General features: G+C 39.1%; 1 protein-coding gene across 2 annotated transcripts in view; it reads right to left on the bottom strand.

Annotated features, from left to right (window-relative positions):
* HSD17B4 (hydroxysteroid 17-beta dehydrogenase 4) overlaps positions 1-19060 on the bottom strand; it is an 89051-nt gene that overhangs the window by 18043 nt on the left and 51948 nt on the right. For both annotated transcript variants that reach the window (XM_047729735.1, XM_047729736.1), the window contains exons 14-20: positions 18328-18379; positions 15923-15994; positions 13921-14024; positions 10731-10796; positions 2572-2641; positions 1889-1995; positions 722-808 (exon numbers count right to left, since the gene is read on the bottom strand). In XM_047729735.1, coding sequence (XP_047585691.1) covers positions 722-808; positions 1889-1995; positions 2572-2641; positions 10731-10796; positions 13921-14024; positions 15923-15994; positions 18328-18379 — 558 coding nt within the window. The remainder of the gene's footprint in view (positions 1-721; positions 809-1888; positions 1996-2571; positions 2642-10730; positions 10797-13920; positions 14025-15922; positions 15995-18327; positions 18380-19060) is intronic.

Below are 19060 nucleotides of genomic sequence, written 5' to 3' on the forward strand. Positions count from 1 at the left end.
TTTTAGTATTTTACTGGAACACCACTAATAGCCTCACCCAAACATCACCTAGCTCTTTATAGGGAGGCATACTTATTTTTTGTCTTGTCACCTGCTCTTAATTAGGCCCAACCTCTGTGACAAAAGGTATTAATTTCTGGATTTTGTTATGATCAAGATGCACATGATTTCTGTCCAGAAAGGACAAAGGGTATGGTTTTACTTTTTCTGTAGGACATTAATTAGTTATACCTCTAACTCAGCAAGATTATTTGAGAGCAGCTCCTGTTGGACCAGGCAAACACTGTTGCTCTAATTCTCTTGTGAACCAGCTTTATCATCTTGCCAGTTCCCTCATTAAGCAATTAAACAGAGTTCTGTCGTATTTTCATTCTACATCCATGTGAGAGTCATGCCTTTAATATTCTGAAGATTATATTTTGACAACAGTTTGATTGACTGGTTGAGCCAAAAAGACAGCATTGGTTGGGTTTTCCAAATAGCTGTGCCACTCCTACATACAGGCACCAACGTAGTAAGAAAGTAAAACAAAATAGAAAAGAAGGTACATAGGCATCTTATTTTCAATTAAAAGTTACCACTGATTAAAAAAAAAAAACCCTTCTAGGTTTTCCATCATACCCACAGCACTCATGGAAAGACTGCTAGAGCACAGACCGAGGTTCCAGGGGGTGGGGAAGCTGGTAACAAAACAAGGAACCTCTAACAGCATGACTCATACCTTGGTTTGGAAATGGATTCTGTTTCCTTCCTTCCACATCTCAGTTTGTAGAGTCTGTCCTGGATACACTGGTTTTGCGAAACGAACCTTGAAAAGAAATGAGTTCAGGGGTTACACGTGTTTCAGAATGAAACCTTCCTGTTTGTGGGGAAAGAAATTTAGATGGACGTTAGAGAACACAGAAGGAAGAAAAGAGAGGTTTAAATACATTTCAGTTCATAAAGGAACACAAATAGAAGTATAATTAAAATTAGACAATGGATACAGTTTGTATTAAGCTAGTTTATCTTCCAAAATAAAGAGTCCATAAATAGTCTTTAATCTTGACGAAGAAACAGAAGCATCATCGTGAGAAGGAGAGTGATACAGGTACCCCCAGAACAAGGTAAAGGATGGGGTCCACAGTAGCACCCCATGAGCCTGGGAAGGAGATCTGGGGGGCGTGCGGGACAAATGAACACCACTTCTTATCTCCTCACTTCTATACCACTGTATTTGTTCTGTGTACATCGGACAGCATAATCATACAGGTAGTTATAACAAAATGAAAAGCATGAAAATAACCAGTGTTCTTACAGGCAGCACATCAGAAAATGCATTTTCACTGCTATGGAGCACAAATCGATAAAAGCTTCTGGAGCTCCTGACACTGTCTTAAACTTTGTTTTCAGGGTCTGCCTTTTGACGTACACCTCTGCAAAGGTACTGTGTGCAGAGCTAGGGGGTTTTTTGGTAAGTTATAAAGGATGAAAATGTGCAAATCAGTAAGCAGCCATCAAGCTGACATAGGTGTACGTTTATGAGAGTTCTAACACAGTCACTTAACATTCTTCATTAAGTTAGGGCAAATTACACAAAAGTGAAAAAAATTTTTTAAGATAAATCTCAAGTTTCTATTAGTGCATATACGCTGACATGTGTATGCTGTTGAGATTACAATTGCATACGATATCCCTCATAGTGCAAGCGTGAGAGATATTTGCAGCTACAATAGGAACACGTGCTCACTGCCAAGTCAGTGAAATAAAAGAAACGTATATAGTTTCAGTACACTACCTATATTAAATAAAGTCACTAAAACTCCTTTTCTTTTCTAAAAATAAAAAATGAACTCAAGTTCAAATTATACAATAATAATAAAAAAATTACACAATAATACAGGTATACCTTAATTGCCTTGAATCTCGACACATCATTATCTGCAAACTGCTTTAAAACATGCCTGGCAGAAAATCCAAATGTACATAATCCATGTAATATGGGCTTGTCAAAACCTAAATAAAAGAGAATTTGGTTAGACAGAGGCACATTTCCTGTTTAAAAGCCAAGGATAGCTAATTCAGGATTTCAAACAGCACTCAGATGAATTATACTATCTATTTTAAGCAAGGTGGAAAAGAGTTTGTAAAAAATACTTCCGGGGTGAAACTATGAAATAAACTGAGAAGAAACAAGAAAAGAACGCATGTTGGAGAGGTGGAACAAAAAGAACTGTTCTGGGGCTGTAACCTTGAACTCCTGCACACTGGTTTCAGTACCAGACGATCCTTCCCTCACCTCTCAGTCCCTCGCTCTCTCCTCCAACATCCTTGCCTGTCAGGGTAACTCAGACACGCACCCACATGATCCCACTGAAACCCTGAGCTCACTTCCATCCTCCACCATCCGAATTATAAACTCCAAGCATACCCTCCTCTGAACACTACATCCTGCCCTTCCCAGTGTTTGGCATAAATGTGTTAGGAGAGGCCTATTTTTAAAATATTACTCAAACTAGCTCTCCTAAGTAGCAATGTATCTCAGATGATGGAGCTAGTGGTTTTCATGGGTATGTACCATGAGCAACTCACCTGCGAAAGCAGCGAAGTTAGGATCAATGTGTAAGGGATTCCAGTCGCCGCTGAGGCGGTACAAAGCAGCCTGCGGAGAAGAAATTATAAAAGTAACAAGCTATTCTCAGTAACTAGTTTCTAAGAACACATTAAAAGAAAAGCAGGATATATGGTCAGTTATTATATAAGAAACGTATTCTAATTGAAGCTCTGATTTAAAAAATAACATTTCTAACATAGAAAGAGGAGCTATAAATCAAATACATTTTGAAACACCTGCCACTGAAACCAGCTGGGGAGGAGGGAACCTGCCAGATAATGGGAAGGGGACAAACGAACTACATCTGGGTCAGGAGCAAGTCACGGAAACAACTCTGTCAATTTACTCTCATTAAAACACAATGAAGATAAGGTATGTATTTACAGCCTCTTCTAACCAAGCAAAATTTAGGCCAACTTTCTTAATGGGGTACTTTGAACTGAAGCCTGTAAACCAATACTAGACTAAATATCAAAGACGACCGCCGAGGGGCGCCTGGGTGGCTCAGTGGGTTAAAGCCTCTGCCTTAGGCTCAGGTTATGATCCCACGATCCTGGGATTGAACCCCACATCGGGCTGTGCACTAGCTGGGAAGTTAGCTTCCTCCTTTCTCTCTCTCTGTGCCTGCCTCTCTGCCTACTTGTGATCTCTCTCTGTCAAATAAATAGATAAAATCTTAAAAAAAAAAAAAAAAAAAAAAGACGACCACCGACTTTCACCGTCCTGGTACCCCAAATCCCAAGCATGAGCTCAGCCTTTAAGAAAACAGATGGAAAGGTTGTCAGAGAGATGAAATTTCTGCTTAGTCCAGATTTTCCTGTCACTTTTTCACTTTGATGAGGCAGGATGAGCAGCAAGATACAGAAAACAATAGGGAAAAAGGTGCCATAGCTCCCAGCATTTAACTTGTTTATTGTTCAAGCCAGAGAGTACTTTTCAGTACTGATGGGGAGAGACTCACCAAACAGCCAACAGTAAGTATTCCAAGTATCTCTATGGGATCTGCCTCAGTATGCCTGCCCTTTTCCATCAGTTGCTACCTCAGGCTTTTCAATACTACTGAAATGCTGCACAAAGACTCATCATGCCAGCATATATGACTTTCTTAACTACCAGATTCTTATTATTTTTAATTATTGATTATTCTTTTTTAATACATTTCATTTCTAGAAAACATTTTCCGTAAGGTATAGGAAAATGCCATTTCTTTTTAAATATGCTTTGTACGGTTTTAATAAGCTCTTTCTCCTCTCTATCACTCCATGTAATAGTTCTATAAATGATTCATTTTCTCAATGACTCAACATTGTTCCCTTTATATGACCTTCTAAAAATAACTAAATACAAATCAATAATTATCGTAGTGTAAGATATCGTATAGTTGCAAGATTCTGTGTAATATGTTAGCAGATTAAGTGATCATTTTAAAAAAGCATTTTGCAAACAACAAAACATTAGGCAAATATGCAGGACTGTGTTGTATAGAAATGAAAACAAAGATACATTTCAGAACCTGAAGAGCAAGCTGTCAAACATGATGGACCACGGGTTTTGACACCGCACAGACCTGGGTTCAGATCCAGCTCTGCCATTAATGGGCACATTTCCTTAAACACCCTGAGCCTCCATTTCCTCATTTAAAAAACTGAGAGGTAATACACCTCTTACAAAGCATTATCATTGATAAATATTTATACCTCAACAAATGTGAGCTATTATTATTTTAAAAGACATTAACAACAGTATGTGGGCTGAAAGAAAGCCAGGCTCAAAGTAGGTGAGTATATGCTTTATTCGTTGTCTTACCGAGGACTATACCCTGGGAAAAAGTCTTTCAGATTGCTCTGAAGAACTGTCCCAAAGCTTGTCAGCTACAGGGGATCATATATACAAAAGGGGGAGAAGGAACACGTGCTTGCCAGCATTTCTCTGAACACTTGCATGTCACAAGGTATAATTTGTTACAAATGTAAAAATTAAGGTTTTCTGATTTCTAAGCAGATACGAGAAAGACCCTGCGGTCATCTTAATACATGATGTTTCTATATATCTGACTGTTTAAAAATACTGCTTGCATGTCTCAGTTTAACTGGTTTTCTGGTTCCTCCTTTTTATTTCTCCTTTATTTCTCCTTGAGGTCACCTGAGATGGTCACAGGAGGCTGACATCAGTCACCTAAGGCAGTGTTTGTGTACAAGGATATGACAACCAAGTTTTAAGATTAGTACCAGGGGTGTCTGGGTGGCTCAATGGGTTAAGCCTCTGCCTTCAGCTCAGGTTATGATCTCAGTGTCCTGGGATCGAGCCCCGCATCAGGCTCTCTGCTCAGTGGGGAGCCTGCTTCCCTCTCTCTCTGCCTGCCTCTCTGCCTACTTGTGATCTCTCTGTCAAATAAAAAAATAAAATCTTAAAAAAAAAAAAAAGATTAGTACCAGTACTCTGACCCCACAGATATCCTTCCTATAAATGAATAACAACTAATTCTCCTTAAAAATCCTATTAAAGGAATATGAAAATTTTCACATTATTTCAATGATAGTACTGCTTTCTATAGATGGCAGAGAAAGCAAAGATAGAACAGAGCCATCATGAGACATGACTAAAGTCAAGGGACTGGATGTTTTACTAAATTCAATCATAAATGCCAAATAACCGTTTTCCAAATAATAAGGAACACCGTCAAGGCTTACTTTCTGAATATTTGGACACTCATATTTCAACTTTCAGAAGGAAAGCTGAAATCTTGTTTTATGTTTCATCTCTGTCTAGATACAAAAATCACTAAAACTCACAAACACACACAACTCAGAGAAACAGCTATAAATTGCCTTACTTGTATATTATATGTGAGTGGGAGGATCCTCAACATACCAGTAAATTAGTTCTTAATTTTATTTTTAAAAATTGTATCATGAAGCTAAACTAAATGCTAAATCAAAACGCTCAGAAATGTGTACTTGTCAAATCCACACATGTTCCAAAAAAGCATACAGATCACCACGAAGAACAAATAAAACTGCACAGATCCCAAGACTACAGACAGTGTAACTGAAGACGGAGAACTCTGCGAACTTCAAACTGCTGTAAGCAGAAAAATAAACACCAATTTCCAGCAGAGCTACCCTCTGAGCATCCTCTCAAAGCTACTAGAGAGAGCGGTGGAGGCAACCAGGGGAGCACAGAAGCAGTATGGAAGAGAGGAGAGGAAAAGAAAGAAAAATCACTTCCAGAAAGTCCCCCTTGAGGAAAAAAAAAAAGGTACTGAGGAGAATTCTGAAAGATGAGAGCACTGACTACAAAGAAAAGAATTAGAAGTGCATCAGCCTCCAAATGGCAGTCCAGAAAGGCAACATTTCTGGGGGAGAAGAGGATAAAACAAAGAAGTCCCCCTTCAAGACTAGATAATGTAGGGGAAAAGCAGCAAGATAGGAAATTTAAGATACAGAGAACTAGAAAAATTTTATTAGTAAAACAGCTCCTGACACTGTCCCACTCCAAAAAGCCATCTCTCAAAGAAAACACACTCTGCCACCGATGACAGAAGTGGGCAATCCTGAATTCCTTAACGAGATGATCTCGTAAACCATCACAAACTACTCATCTTGCTCATAAACTGCAAACAGGTAAGCAGCCTCCATCTGTAGGAAGCTACCATAAGACTAAAAGAGGAAGTAAGAACCAAAACATTACAATAAATGAAATTTCCCCAAACAAAACAACTACTAAAACAGAAGAAAACTCTAACACAACATTCAAGCATTTGGGGATGTGAAAGAAACACCATGAATCTAAAACTCAAAAACTAAGAATATCAAATGACAACAAACATGAAGGAATGAAGTAAGACAGAATTAAACTCAGGAAAGAAAAGGAAGAGGAGGCATTCTATCAGTAATGAAGACTAAATTAGAAGATGCGTACGGGCTCCTGGGTGGCTCAGTCAGTTAAAAATCTCTCTCTTTGATTTTGGCTCAGGTCATGATCTCAGGGAGCCCGCATGGGCCTCCACCCTCAGTGGGGAGTCTGCTTGAGATTGTCTCTCTCCCCCTCTGACTCCGCCCCTGCCCTGCCTCAAATAAATAAAATCTTTTAAAAAATTACAAGATGCCTCGAGGAGAACATATTCAAATCAAAATTTAATAAGGGGCATAAAAGAAAGGGAGGGAAAAAAACCAAGAGAATAGAAATGAGACCAAGAGAGAAGAAAAAAGGCAGAGACAAGTGGCTAAAAGAAGACAGAATAAGATCCAACACACATAAAATTAAAGTAATTAAATAAGAAAAACAAAATAATGAATGAGAACTACTATTTAAAATTATAATCCTAGAAAACTTGCTGAAAAGAAAAGAAGATGTAAATATACCTGTTCAAAAGACCTCCCAGCGGCATGGGGAAATTGACCAGGAATAGGCAACAATGAGACACAGCACAGTTAAACTATTAGGCTTTAAAGATAAAGAAAAGTAGCAGCACCTGGGAGATTCCATCAGTTGAGCATCCAATTCTTGATTTTAGGTCATGATCTCGGGGTCATGAGATGGAGCGCTACATCAGACTATGCACTGAGCGTGGAGCCTGCTTGGGATTCTCTCTCTCTCCACCCTCCCCCATTGCCTGCACACTCACTTGCTCTCTCAAAAAAAAAAAAAAGATAAAAAGATAAAGAAAAATATCCTAAGGGCTTCAAGGATAAAGACCAAGTAACTTAGAGAAAGATAATTAGCCTGGCATCAAAATTGTCAAAAGCCACATATGAAAGCAAAGTAACAATGGAACACCATTTCTGAGAAACTCAAGACTTCATATCCTTAAGACCTCATATCCAACCAAGTTGTTCTTCAAGAATCTAAGGTATAGAAAAACAGTTTTAAATACACAGGAACCAAAGGAACACAATACACGTGAGCCCTTCTTGGGGAACGTTCCACAGCAGGAGCTTTATCCACAGGGAGGTGACAGGGCAACACTTAGCAAAAGGAATGATACACTCATTTGCAAATCTAAGACTAAAACAAAGATGGGGACAACAGCAGAAGAAGACTATATACGTGTTAAATGTTCTGAAAAAGTAAAATTAATGCAGCTCAAAAAATGGGAAAAAGGGAGAAGAGAAACAAGAAAATAAAAGAGGCTCTTTAACTGTAACACAGGAAACAGGCAGAAAACAAAAGACAACGATAAAAACTGGAAAACCATAGAGTAATAAGCAAGAAAAAAAGGCACAAAGGGTATATAAAAAGGTGTGTACCAAAGAGAAAGTTTATGAATTCCACTTGTGGCCATGAAAAAATATCCCTTCTACTGTCAAAAACTAGGAAAAAGAGGGACGCCTGGGTGGCTCAGTTGGTTAAGCATCTGCCTTCGGCTCAGGTCATGATCCCAGCGTCCTGGGATCAAGTCCCACATTGGCTCCTTGCTTGGCAGGGAGCCTGCTTCTCCCTCTGCCTGCACTCGCTCTCTCTCTCTCTCTCATTCTGACAAATAAAATCTTAAAAAGAAAAAAAAACTAGGAAAAAGAAAAATTTTACATGGAGGAGGGAGGCACTGTTCTTCGACATTGCAGAGCAATGTCTTGATAGATTGTCTTGTGTCTTGATAGAAGAGACACAAACAAGAGATCACAGCTCTTTGCTAGACAACACTTTCCAGACTGCAGGGCAAAGAAGGAGAGCCAAGCAGAGCAAAACAATCTCAACAAGTTAAAGAGAAAAAGATCAGAGCTCTGGGAGACTGTGCAACTGGAATGTGACTGCAAGGGAGAGGGGAAAGCTACACAGAAGAGAGTGCCAGAAATCTGAAGAGAGGTTGGTTCCCTTGAGGGCTACAGAGAAAGGCCCTTCATGTGATGAGCCATCACATGAAGCAAGAGCCCTTGTGGGGTTTAGAGGCACTCCAGGCAGAAGTCAGCACGAAGACCTAAACTTACCTAAGACCTTCAACCTCCTGGCCCGGCCACCATAGAACAGCTACATGAGTGAAGGAAGAAGGAATACCCACACAGGATCGTAAAAAAACAAACAAAAAAGGTGCTACTTATAATACACCTGGTAATTTAATAAAAAATAATTTAATGCACCGTATAACCAATATACCCAAGAATAACTTTATTTGATAATACTAGTGCGTAATTTTAGAATAGTGGTATAAAATATGTATCTGGGGAAAATAGGTATTTGTTTTCATTCTCCCCGGCTGTAAAGCCTGACATCTAATATCTATTTATTCTTCATCTTTCTAGATTACTAAGGATGCATTTGCTACTTAATAATTATGAAAAGCTACAAAGGACACCTGGTAATGTCATACCAGTTTGAAGATGAAGAAATGCTCCCAAAGACACAATAAAGAGACTGTTCCAGAAGTGATATGGGAAGAGCTAAAGATACGGTTGCCAGTTTCCTTAGTGACCAAAAAATTACTGATTTAATGTACACACCCAGCACAGAGTTGAAGCTATAATGACATAATCTCTTCCTTACTTCCACTTCTCCTTCCCAACCTGCCCAACCACAACCACCTCCCACTACTGTCTCATGTGGTCACTCCCATTCTCACCCCTCGTACAGCCTCACGCTCTCCTCCTCTCTTATAGTTAGCTCTCGTTACTTATCCCCGGCCCAGCAAACTGCAAGCCCTACATCTCTGGTGCAGAGAGAAGAGCTACACCATGGTAGCCCAGCTAAGTGCCAGCTTTCCTACCAGAACCTTCCGAACATCATTCCCTAATGAGTATCCCTTCTCGGAATGTCTACAGCACTTACATACCAATTCAAAGCCCATGTTCAATCATTCATTGCTTGCAACAGGTGCCCTAGTTATTCCGACATTTACATCCTGAGTATCCAAGTGTCCTTTCATCTCCTTGACCACCGATCCCATTTCTTCCACTTGATCTGGCTCCAATGGCACCAATTCGGTTTAAAACAGCCCTAAATCCCTTTAATTTTATGCAAAGTTTTATGAAAAATGGTTTTTGAAGAAACAGAATGTGGCTTTCATCATATTCTCAAATGACCACAGAAGACAAAATGCTGTCAAATAATGAATGGGTGCCCATTATTTATACAAAAAATATTTGTTAACTTAAAGACTGTCCTTCATCACACAGCAAGAGTCAACTCTGCTGAACACTAATGAAAAGTTCTACTTCTCTGAAAGAGGCTAAAAAAAAAAAAAAAAAAAAAACTCTCGACTTACCGTGTATAGAAATTCAAGCCTTGGAAACTACTCCGCTTTTCTTATCTAAAGCAGATTCCTTTTATAATTTCAGTAACCCAAGAATAATAAAGAAGCACTGTTGGGTTTTCTGAACCATGAAACCACCAAGCCTTTTCTGTCCTTTTAGTGCCTTAATAAAATTAATTTCACTATGGGGCTTTAATTAAACATAAATATGGGTGCATTCTTAAGAAATTGATAAGAAACAGGGACGGAAAAAATACCAAAAGGCAAAAACTAATCTCAGGAAAAAAAAAAGTGTCCTTTCCGTCACCTGATTCCACAGTGCAGAAAAAAATACCAATCTTAATTCTTTCTGGCTCATGAAATTAGATTTCTATTTGCCTGCAAACATAAATCCTGCAGAAGTTCTTGTATCAAGCGTATCAAAATTAGCATAAAAAACCACATAAACTTATGAATAATTTGCCATCCTTACTGATGCTCCCTCACAGAGGACCGTCAGAGTGTGATGTATTCTGTTCTGTACCTGCATGCTTTGTCTTCTGGCCACTGCCAGGAAGACTCTCTGGGGACTCACACAAACAAAGTGGGATTTCTCATCTTTACAGTTACCTTTTGTTTCATAAATCAGTCCTCGCATGCTCACAGACTCTGTCTACTGATTTTATCTCCTCCATCGGAAAACGAATTATTCATGCCAAACAAAAGAGATTAAGCCAGCCACCCTTCCTAAAATGCTGTATTTTTGCCTATCCACTAAAACTGGCTTAAAATAATCTGTTTTCAAGCAATGCAGCTTGATTTTCTTTCCGGAAAGAGAAAAATGTGATGAAAATTTGCCTTTTAGTTCTTTTTATCCTGCTTGCCAAGGACTTAATGAAACTCTTCACTTCTGGGCTAGGCAGTCTCTTTAAGCCCTGGCCAACAAAGCAAACAGGGAAAATACAATCTTACCTGATTAAGAGAGGTGGTGTCTCTAAGCACGGCATCGGGAGGTCTATTAGGCACGGGTACAGCTACCTGAAATCAAAACACATCACATGTTAAATACTAACAAAGTAAGAGTTACTCTTAAATACTAATAAAGCAAGAGTTACTCTCTTTACTCAAATGGGTATATTTGATGAACAACCCTGCTTCAGTGTAATAAAATTGGCAAGTTAGATAAAAAAGCTTTTAAAAATATTTCCTGCTCAGGAAATAACATTTAAAATGTCCTAACTGCTAGCCTCATCTGTGTGGTGATTTCCCTGAAATGACTCTATTTAATGAAAGGAATTATACAACCGGATCCATTCTCTAGGTCAGAAGGGAGAAAGAGGTGAAGACTGTTTTCCCAGGGCAAAAGGTGATAATAACTACAAGAATTAGACAAACAACTCACGCCTATATTGATTTCATCTTTAAATGTACTTTACTAAGGGTTCGGGTCTCTCAGTCAGCTGTGATCCTTGGATGTGTGGATTAACATTCTTCATCAAAGTATTCCTTCCATCATTTTGCCAGTTTCTTCCTCTCTCTCCTCTCCCACTTGAACTCCCACTACACACACGTTGCTGTACTGGAGGTATCCTGCATTTCCCTGAAGTTCTTCATTCTTTTTCTTTTCTTCCACTTTCTTCTCTTTTATTCTTGAGACTAATGTAGGTAGGTAGGTAGGTAGACAGATGGACAAAGAGAGAATCAGATCTTCAAATTTTCTGGTTCCTTCTTCTGAGAGTTCAATTCTACTTTTGAGCACTCTAGAAAATCCTTCCTTTCCTTCATTGTACTTTCAGCTCTGGGACTTGTTTTGTTTCCACTACCTGATTTCTCTTTCTTGATTTTCTCTCTTGGTGGAGTCACTGCATCGCACATGATTTCCTTCAACATGCTCTCTTTTAGGTCTCTGAACACATTTGGAATAGCTGCTTAGAAGTCCTCGTCTGTGAAGACCTCTCAAAGGCAGTTTCTATGGACCGTTTTGTTCTGGTTTTATTTTCCTGTCTCTGGATCATGTGCTCCTATTTCTTGCATGTCTTGTAATTTTCTGTTGATGACTGGACATTTTAGATGACTTGTTAGGGCAACTCCGGACACTGACCTCCTTTCTCATCGGCAGGCTTGCAGTCACTGTTAATTTATTTATCTGTGTAGTGCCTTGACTAGACTGTTCTGGCTAGGTCTCCGCCCTCTGCTGGTGCTCCTGAGAGATGAAGCTTAGGGCAAGAACGCAGTCACCCTGGAGGAGAGCAGTGTTAGTGGGGCTCTCTGTGACTGTCTCCCTCGTTGAGGATCATACCCAACCATTAGCTCCACAAAGTGCTGGATGATTGCTCTAATATTTTCAACAGTGCCATGGGGCATAAATTGCTCTAAAGTCAGGCCTCCTTACAGGGCTAGCCTCTGAAGCCCAGCTTTGAGGTTTGTTACGATCCCCTGAGGGGTCTCCTTAGCGGTCTCTCCATGGTTCTCTCTAGTAAACTTCCAGTTGGGCTAGTTGTTAGCTTCCTGCTCTCATGGAGCTGCCAGACTCCGCCTGATACATGTTTACCACAAACATAACCTAGTTTTCTGTGGGCACCCTTACTTTTGAATTTCCAAATACTCTGTTCCATGATGAATCAGTTTCCTTGGGAAGCATTTCTTCGATCTCTTACCATGACAACCTGCCATACCTCCGGGCAAAACTGCTCCTCCACTGCAGTCAGGGGAGGGGCAAGGAGATTGGCCCACTTACTGCCAAGTGACAGCCTCACTTTATAACAAGTGGGGTTGGCAGGGCCAGTGGCTAGTGGTCTCCCAGCCTTCCTCTTCCAGCATCAAATCGTCACCCTATGAGCAAGCTGGGGCAAGAGGGAGTGGGGCCTGAGACTTTTCAGCCTACCACAGGTAGAGCAGAGTTTCCACCTTGTAGGTGGGAGCTGGGGAGAGGATGAGAATCGCCTAACTCTGAACTACTTCGACCTGAAAGGGAGCTTCAGCAACATAAGCTGGGGGTGGTGACAGGGGAAGAAAAACCAGTAACCTCCTCCTGGGAAGAAGGCATCGCCCTATTCTGGGAACTGGGGCAGAGGGATCATGTGTTTTGGCTGCACACGCCTGGAGGGGAGCTTACATCATGAGGGGGGCCAGGGGATGAGGGAGAAAGGCCAGAGCTATGGCTCAAACACCACAGATTCTCACCGTTCTTATCAAGATAAAGAGTTCCTTGAATAAACATTTCTTCATTTGCTATATGTCCTGTAGACAATTCCCAGACACTTCAAATGTTTGTTTTAATTTTTACCAGTCACAATGGTTTTACTGGGGAGAGGGTCCAGGGAACTCCTCACACCATCGTTCCAGAAGCAGTTTCTCCATATTGCTTTAAGTACACTTCATTTACTCCAGAATATTATAGTATAATCTTATAAACTCAAACACATCAGAGTTGCCCAGGTTAAATAAGTGTCAAATCCAAGTTATAAAACATTTTTAGAAAAAAATGTTTTTAGATAGAATCTGAGAACTAAAGAGTACTAGAACTGTCTTACATAAAAGAAGTGCTTAAGTCATTAAATGAATAAAGATTTTATTTTATACAAAGATCACATACATGCATTGGGTTTTTCTAAAGACTTCTGGGTGCTGCAAAATTTGTATAAGAAAGTAAAAATATTCCCATAATCACCTCAGGTACATTATACTTACATCAACCAGATTTTTCTATATATAACACATATTATCATTCAAAATACACACACAGGGGCGCCTGGGTGGCTCAGGGGTTAAGCCTCTGCCTTCAGCTCAGGTCATGATCCCAGAGTCCTGGGATCGAGCCCCACGTCAGGCTCTCTGCTCAGCAGGGAGCCTGCTTCCCCCCCACCCTTCTCTCTCTACCTGCCTCTCTGCCTACTTGTGATCTCTCTCTATCAAATAAATAAATAAAATCTAAAAAAAAAAAACAAAACAAAACAAAAAAAAACAAAATGCACACACATAAATAGTATTTCCAATCCAAGGAACACACTCTGATCCAAAGAAGTGTGAATTACTGAGGATACACTCTACAAAATTATACCTATGAAAATATGTGTAGTTTGCACATATAGTAATATGTGTATTCAATATAAATGAATACACTTAAATACACATTTATTTTGCTTATAAGGTCAGAGCCTACCTTAGCTTTGTCTGATGTCCGTTTTCCACCAATGCCTCCAGAGCCAACAACAAAAATAGAGAACTGATTGTAACACATGAGCTCCTCCTCAAAGTAAGAATAGACTGAAAAGCAAATAAAATAAAAAGTAAAGTTATTCTCAAAAGACATAGACTAGTTAAACAATATATGATCAGCTATTCCTTTAAAATTTCCAAAAACAAAATCCAGTTACTGAAAGACATGTAATTTAAGATGCCCAAGTTTGGTTTACAAAACATGATTTTAATTCATTCACTACCAGTCTCTGGAAGGCAGAGTGAAGACATCTTCACAAATCCTCTCTTCATTATAAAACAGCCGTTTCTCTCACCTCTTCTTAAACCTCCCCAACTGCCTATCATCTCTCAACACTCTCCACCTAGAACACTTCCAAAATTCCCACTAAGAAATGCAGGTATCCACACTCTCAAACATTTGCACATTCTGCCAAAGGACTCAACAAGAGTCTGGAATATAAAAGAAATTGTGAGAATGAAGGTCTAAGCTTCAGGACGACAGAAACATGGGCATTTTCCTCACCATTCTATTCCCAGCAATCAGAATAGTACCTGGGACTGAAAAGGCACCTAGTAAATATGAAATTAGTAAATTAATGAATATATGATATGACTGAGCAAGTCAGTGAATAAGTAATGAATGAATATAGGACAACTGTCCTTCTTTCCACTGACAATTTCCCAGTGAGAATTTGAATACAGTCTTGTGTCTCCAGCTCTAGGAAACTAGAAATATAACTCTGAATGGCAGACTAAGAAAAAATCTAATTATAACAAAAAAACAAGGAAGGTCATGGCAATTTGTATTTAAAATAAGATTTTTCTCTTCATTACACAGGAAACTGGATATCTCATTTCATATATACTTTGTCTACAACTTCTAATACATTATTATCCATTACCAAGCTGCAGTTAAATCAATGGAGTAGGTCAAGAGAAAAAAGTCAACATGAAAGCTAAGGTCACAGCAGAACTTCTGTTTTGTGGTATGTTACATATTGGGTAGGACAGAGAGAAGAGTCAAAGAATACAAGGAGAATTAAAGCCAAATGATACCCAACTTCAGGAATGATAAGAAAACATAAAAACCTACAACAGAAAAAGGAGGACAATGAGAAAGAGTAAGAGAGAGAACAGACATACGATGAAACTCTACGAGCTAACACAAACAATGTAGCAAAATATTTAAGAGCATCAAAAACGTTCCCGGCATATGATTCAGTAAAAACAAGATAAGGTCCTCAACAGTGTACACAGTAAAACCTATTATCTAGTTAGAACAAAAACAATGAAGCCTATATGCTAACTATCAGACAATACTAAACTTCCACTATAATTTACAAATTTTTTCACAATAAAGATCTATTTCTTACTTTCTTAAACTTTATAATAATTTGATTTTAAGTGATGTATCTTTAGCTGATGTTTAATTACTAGCATTTCAACATTTATTTAAACTACCATAACCTTTTTTCTCCCCACTGCAAAGAAAACGTGGCTCCAGCGTTTAAGTCCCAGTTGAGTTCAACAGGCCTGAATGCGCATAACTACCATTTATGAAAATGACTCAGAGGTCAAGTGTGTTCCAAGTTCCAAAGAGCTAACAAAGACAAGAATATTTACAGTATAGGCTAATTATCAACTGATGGCTGTCAGTGTGCTCCTTCTGGCCAAGTTCATATACCAGAGTGTTGAGTTCCCACCATGCTCTACATTCAACCCACACCTCTCAGCTCTGCGCTTTGTTGGAAACTCCCGTCTTCCCACCCCTACCCCAACCCACTCTTTCTCCCCACCTTCACTTCTTTTCTAAGACCTTATAAATTTTTAGAACGCTTATCTTGCTTTCTCACAAACTGGAAGATGAACACAAACCTACCCATCACTTTCTAGGGTGAGGTACTACATTACATATGAGACCTATCAATCTAACAATATTATGAAAAGAACCAGAAGTGAGTTACCATCCACGAGAACTACTAGCCCGGATCCTTTATCTAGAACATCAGCAATGACTGCTTCACATCTTAAGTTTCCTAAAATGAAAAGCAAAATAAATAAATAGACTCTTGAAGATCATCAACTTACTACATTCAAATAGGAGAGAACATAACATAATTTACACTGTAAGTTCAGCAAAACTATAAAGTTGAAATAATTTTCAATTTAATGCTGAGTAATTCAATGTTAAAAGGAAACAGAATACCTAAGTCGCTACGTTTGCAACAACAAGTAGCAACATAATAAAGATCAAACTTTCAATACCCCGAAAATCTACAGACCAGCACATCCTGAACTACATAGAAAATAAAGTTCTATTAGGTTTCTCGTACTCAATGTAATGCTTTTTTTTTTCACCCCTAGGAGGGGGTCACTCAACCTCTGACAGTACCACCATGCCTAACAAGTGAGCCACTGAGAGACACAGAGACACTTCAGTGTCCTGACGCTTGTGGCCCTATGTCTCATCGCCCGCCAGGTTTGAAGGGAAGACCATGAACAGCAGTCGTACCATGGTTTCCTACAGTTTAAAGAGGTTCTAAAACATTCGTGTCTCGGATTTTGAATATCGATATTTACTAATTTACTAAGGTAAACTTTAACACTTGCCTAAAGAAAATGTACAGAAGCTACTGAAGAAAAATAATTCATGAGAAACATCACTTGAGACTAGAAAGGTACAAGAAATTGAGAGAAATGTTTTTCACACCTTCCTATTTGTATCTCTATTCAGTCATAATCATTTCTTCAAAGATTTATTTACTTTTGAGAGCACACAAATGAGAAAGCAAAGAGCAGAGGGAGAGGGAAAGAGAAGCTCAAGGAGACTCCCCGTTGAGCTGAGAGACTGATGCAGGGCTCGATCCCAGAACCCTGAGATCACACCTGAGATGAAATCAAGAGCTGGATGCTCAACGAACAGAGCCAGGCACCCCTGTTGTAATCATTTTCCAGTATATACCTTCATCTCTCTCTTAAAACCCCTTTGGCAGAAATCCCTAGAGGCAGAAATCTATCTCACACATTTCTGCTTTCCTCATCACCCAAGTTCCCAAGCGAATCCATATTAGGCTGGCTGCACCACAGAGGGACCCTTCTGGCCTCTGCCCCTGCCACCAGGGCCGCCACCTAAATGCACGCACGTGACACACGCATGCACACAAAACCTTCTGGCTGGGATCCAGAATCCGTATTTTATTTTAAATAACAGGAAGGGGTACCTGGATGGCTCAGTGGGTTAAGTGTCTGACCCTTGATTTCGGCTCAAGCCATGATCTCAGGGTCGTGAGATCGAGTCCCATGTCAGGCTCCATGCTGGGCATGGAGCCTGCCTGAGAGTCTCTCTCTCTCTCTGCCCTTCTCCCCTCCTAAAAAAAATAAAAAATAACAAAATGAAATAAAATAACAGTAAAAGAATACAATGTAGTAACAGACTGTTTTAGGATGTAGCCTGGTTAGAGAATTCATCTAAAACTGAAAACTATGCCTTGCACATGGCAGGTGACCAGTGGATACTTGATGACGGCGGCTGTCGTGCACTGGACACTGCCTCACAGAAAACGTGGGCTGTAATACACTGCAATAAAGCTTTTCGGCTTGCAGCAGTCAGAATCTCACAACATTTTTAGTAAAATAAAAAGATCTGGGGAAACATTAAAGGAGAAGTCCAGCTACCTGCTGACCTCTACATTATATAATGTGAAATGATAAACATTTTTTTAATTATATCATCTTATATGGTCAGTATTTAATTAGACAACATGCTGACATTAGAGCAGTGAAACAAACCAAATTGGTCAAATTACAGTGGAAGAATGAGAAAAGCAGCTTAACTGAACTAGTCAGATACTACTGAGAAAAAGAAATTCATTACTAAGGCAGATGTGATTTTATTTACTGTAAAAGAAAATAGGAAAAAGTTAATTGCAAGAAATTCAGTCTGTATCTTTTAATGGAGTTTGCTTCATGAAAATCACTACCAACATAAACACCTGAGAAAGGAATCAAAAACTATATTCATAGGAATCACAGTGGATTACACACAATTATTAGGTTTAGAATACACATACTTTTAGAAAAGACTTTTTTCCATTGCTAATAACACATACATCAGTGGAGATAAACTGTCAGTACTCTGAAGTAATTTATTAATAAAGACCATAACAGGACAAAGTTCAAGGTCACCAAAACAGCTACTCCTTCGCATCAATCTACTCTAACGGCTGACAGGCACATCCGCACTTTGCCGTACGATTTATTTAAGCCATTTATTGAAGTCATTCTGTGCCCGCTTCACACAATGGTTTGGAAGGTTAGTCAGGAAATAAAATGAGGGTATGATTAAGAAATCAGTGTATCATGAACTCACCTGCTCTGGGAAGTGGTTTATATAACTCCAAGTATTGCTCCCCGTGGAGAACCTACGGCAGAGTAAACACAAGTTTATGAGCCGACTTTCCTGTCTCACAGGTTCTGCTGTGAATACAGCTAATCACAAGTGATATTTCACCGTCCACACACTCACGTCATTACTTCCCCCAAATTATCTGTCTCAGTTTCGCTTCTACTTCTTAAGCATATGATGCAAAATTAATCAGTCTCCCAATCTAAAGACTGTCAGATCTTTTGAAGCAGAAAAGGTATCTTTGCATTCTTTTTTGGCATTCATGACTCTTTGTTGACTGATAATTATGGATTGTTTGCCAATACAAACACTAAGCTAGACTATATTTCTAGTGCTTATCACTGTGTCTGGAATATACTGGGTATTTAATAACTATCTGTTGAATAAAAATGAACAAACTAGCCATGCGAGTAAAGTAATTTCAAATCACACATACCACATACAAACAACTCAGTAAAACACAAAAGTAAACCTTACAACCACGTTCAAAGTAAAAAACTATCAATATCAACATGTCCTTGGTGAAATATCTTATAAATTATCTATTTCTATAGAGACAGCCATAGATATATGTTTATCTATAAGATACATCTTATAAATTATCTATTAGTAGATACCAAGGACACTGTGTAACTTGATAGCCACATAACCTCAATGGATGGAAACAAGAATACATCAATACGGGTAGGAAAGTAAT

This window comes from Lutra lutra, chromosome 5 (genome assembly GCF_902655055.1).
Source record: "Lutra lutra chromosome 5, mLutLut1.2, whole genome shotgun sequence".
Taxonomy (NCBI): domain Eukaryota; kingdom Metazoa; phylum Chordata; class Mammalia; order Carnivora; family Mustelidae; genus Lutra; species Lutra lutra.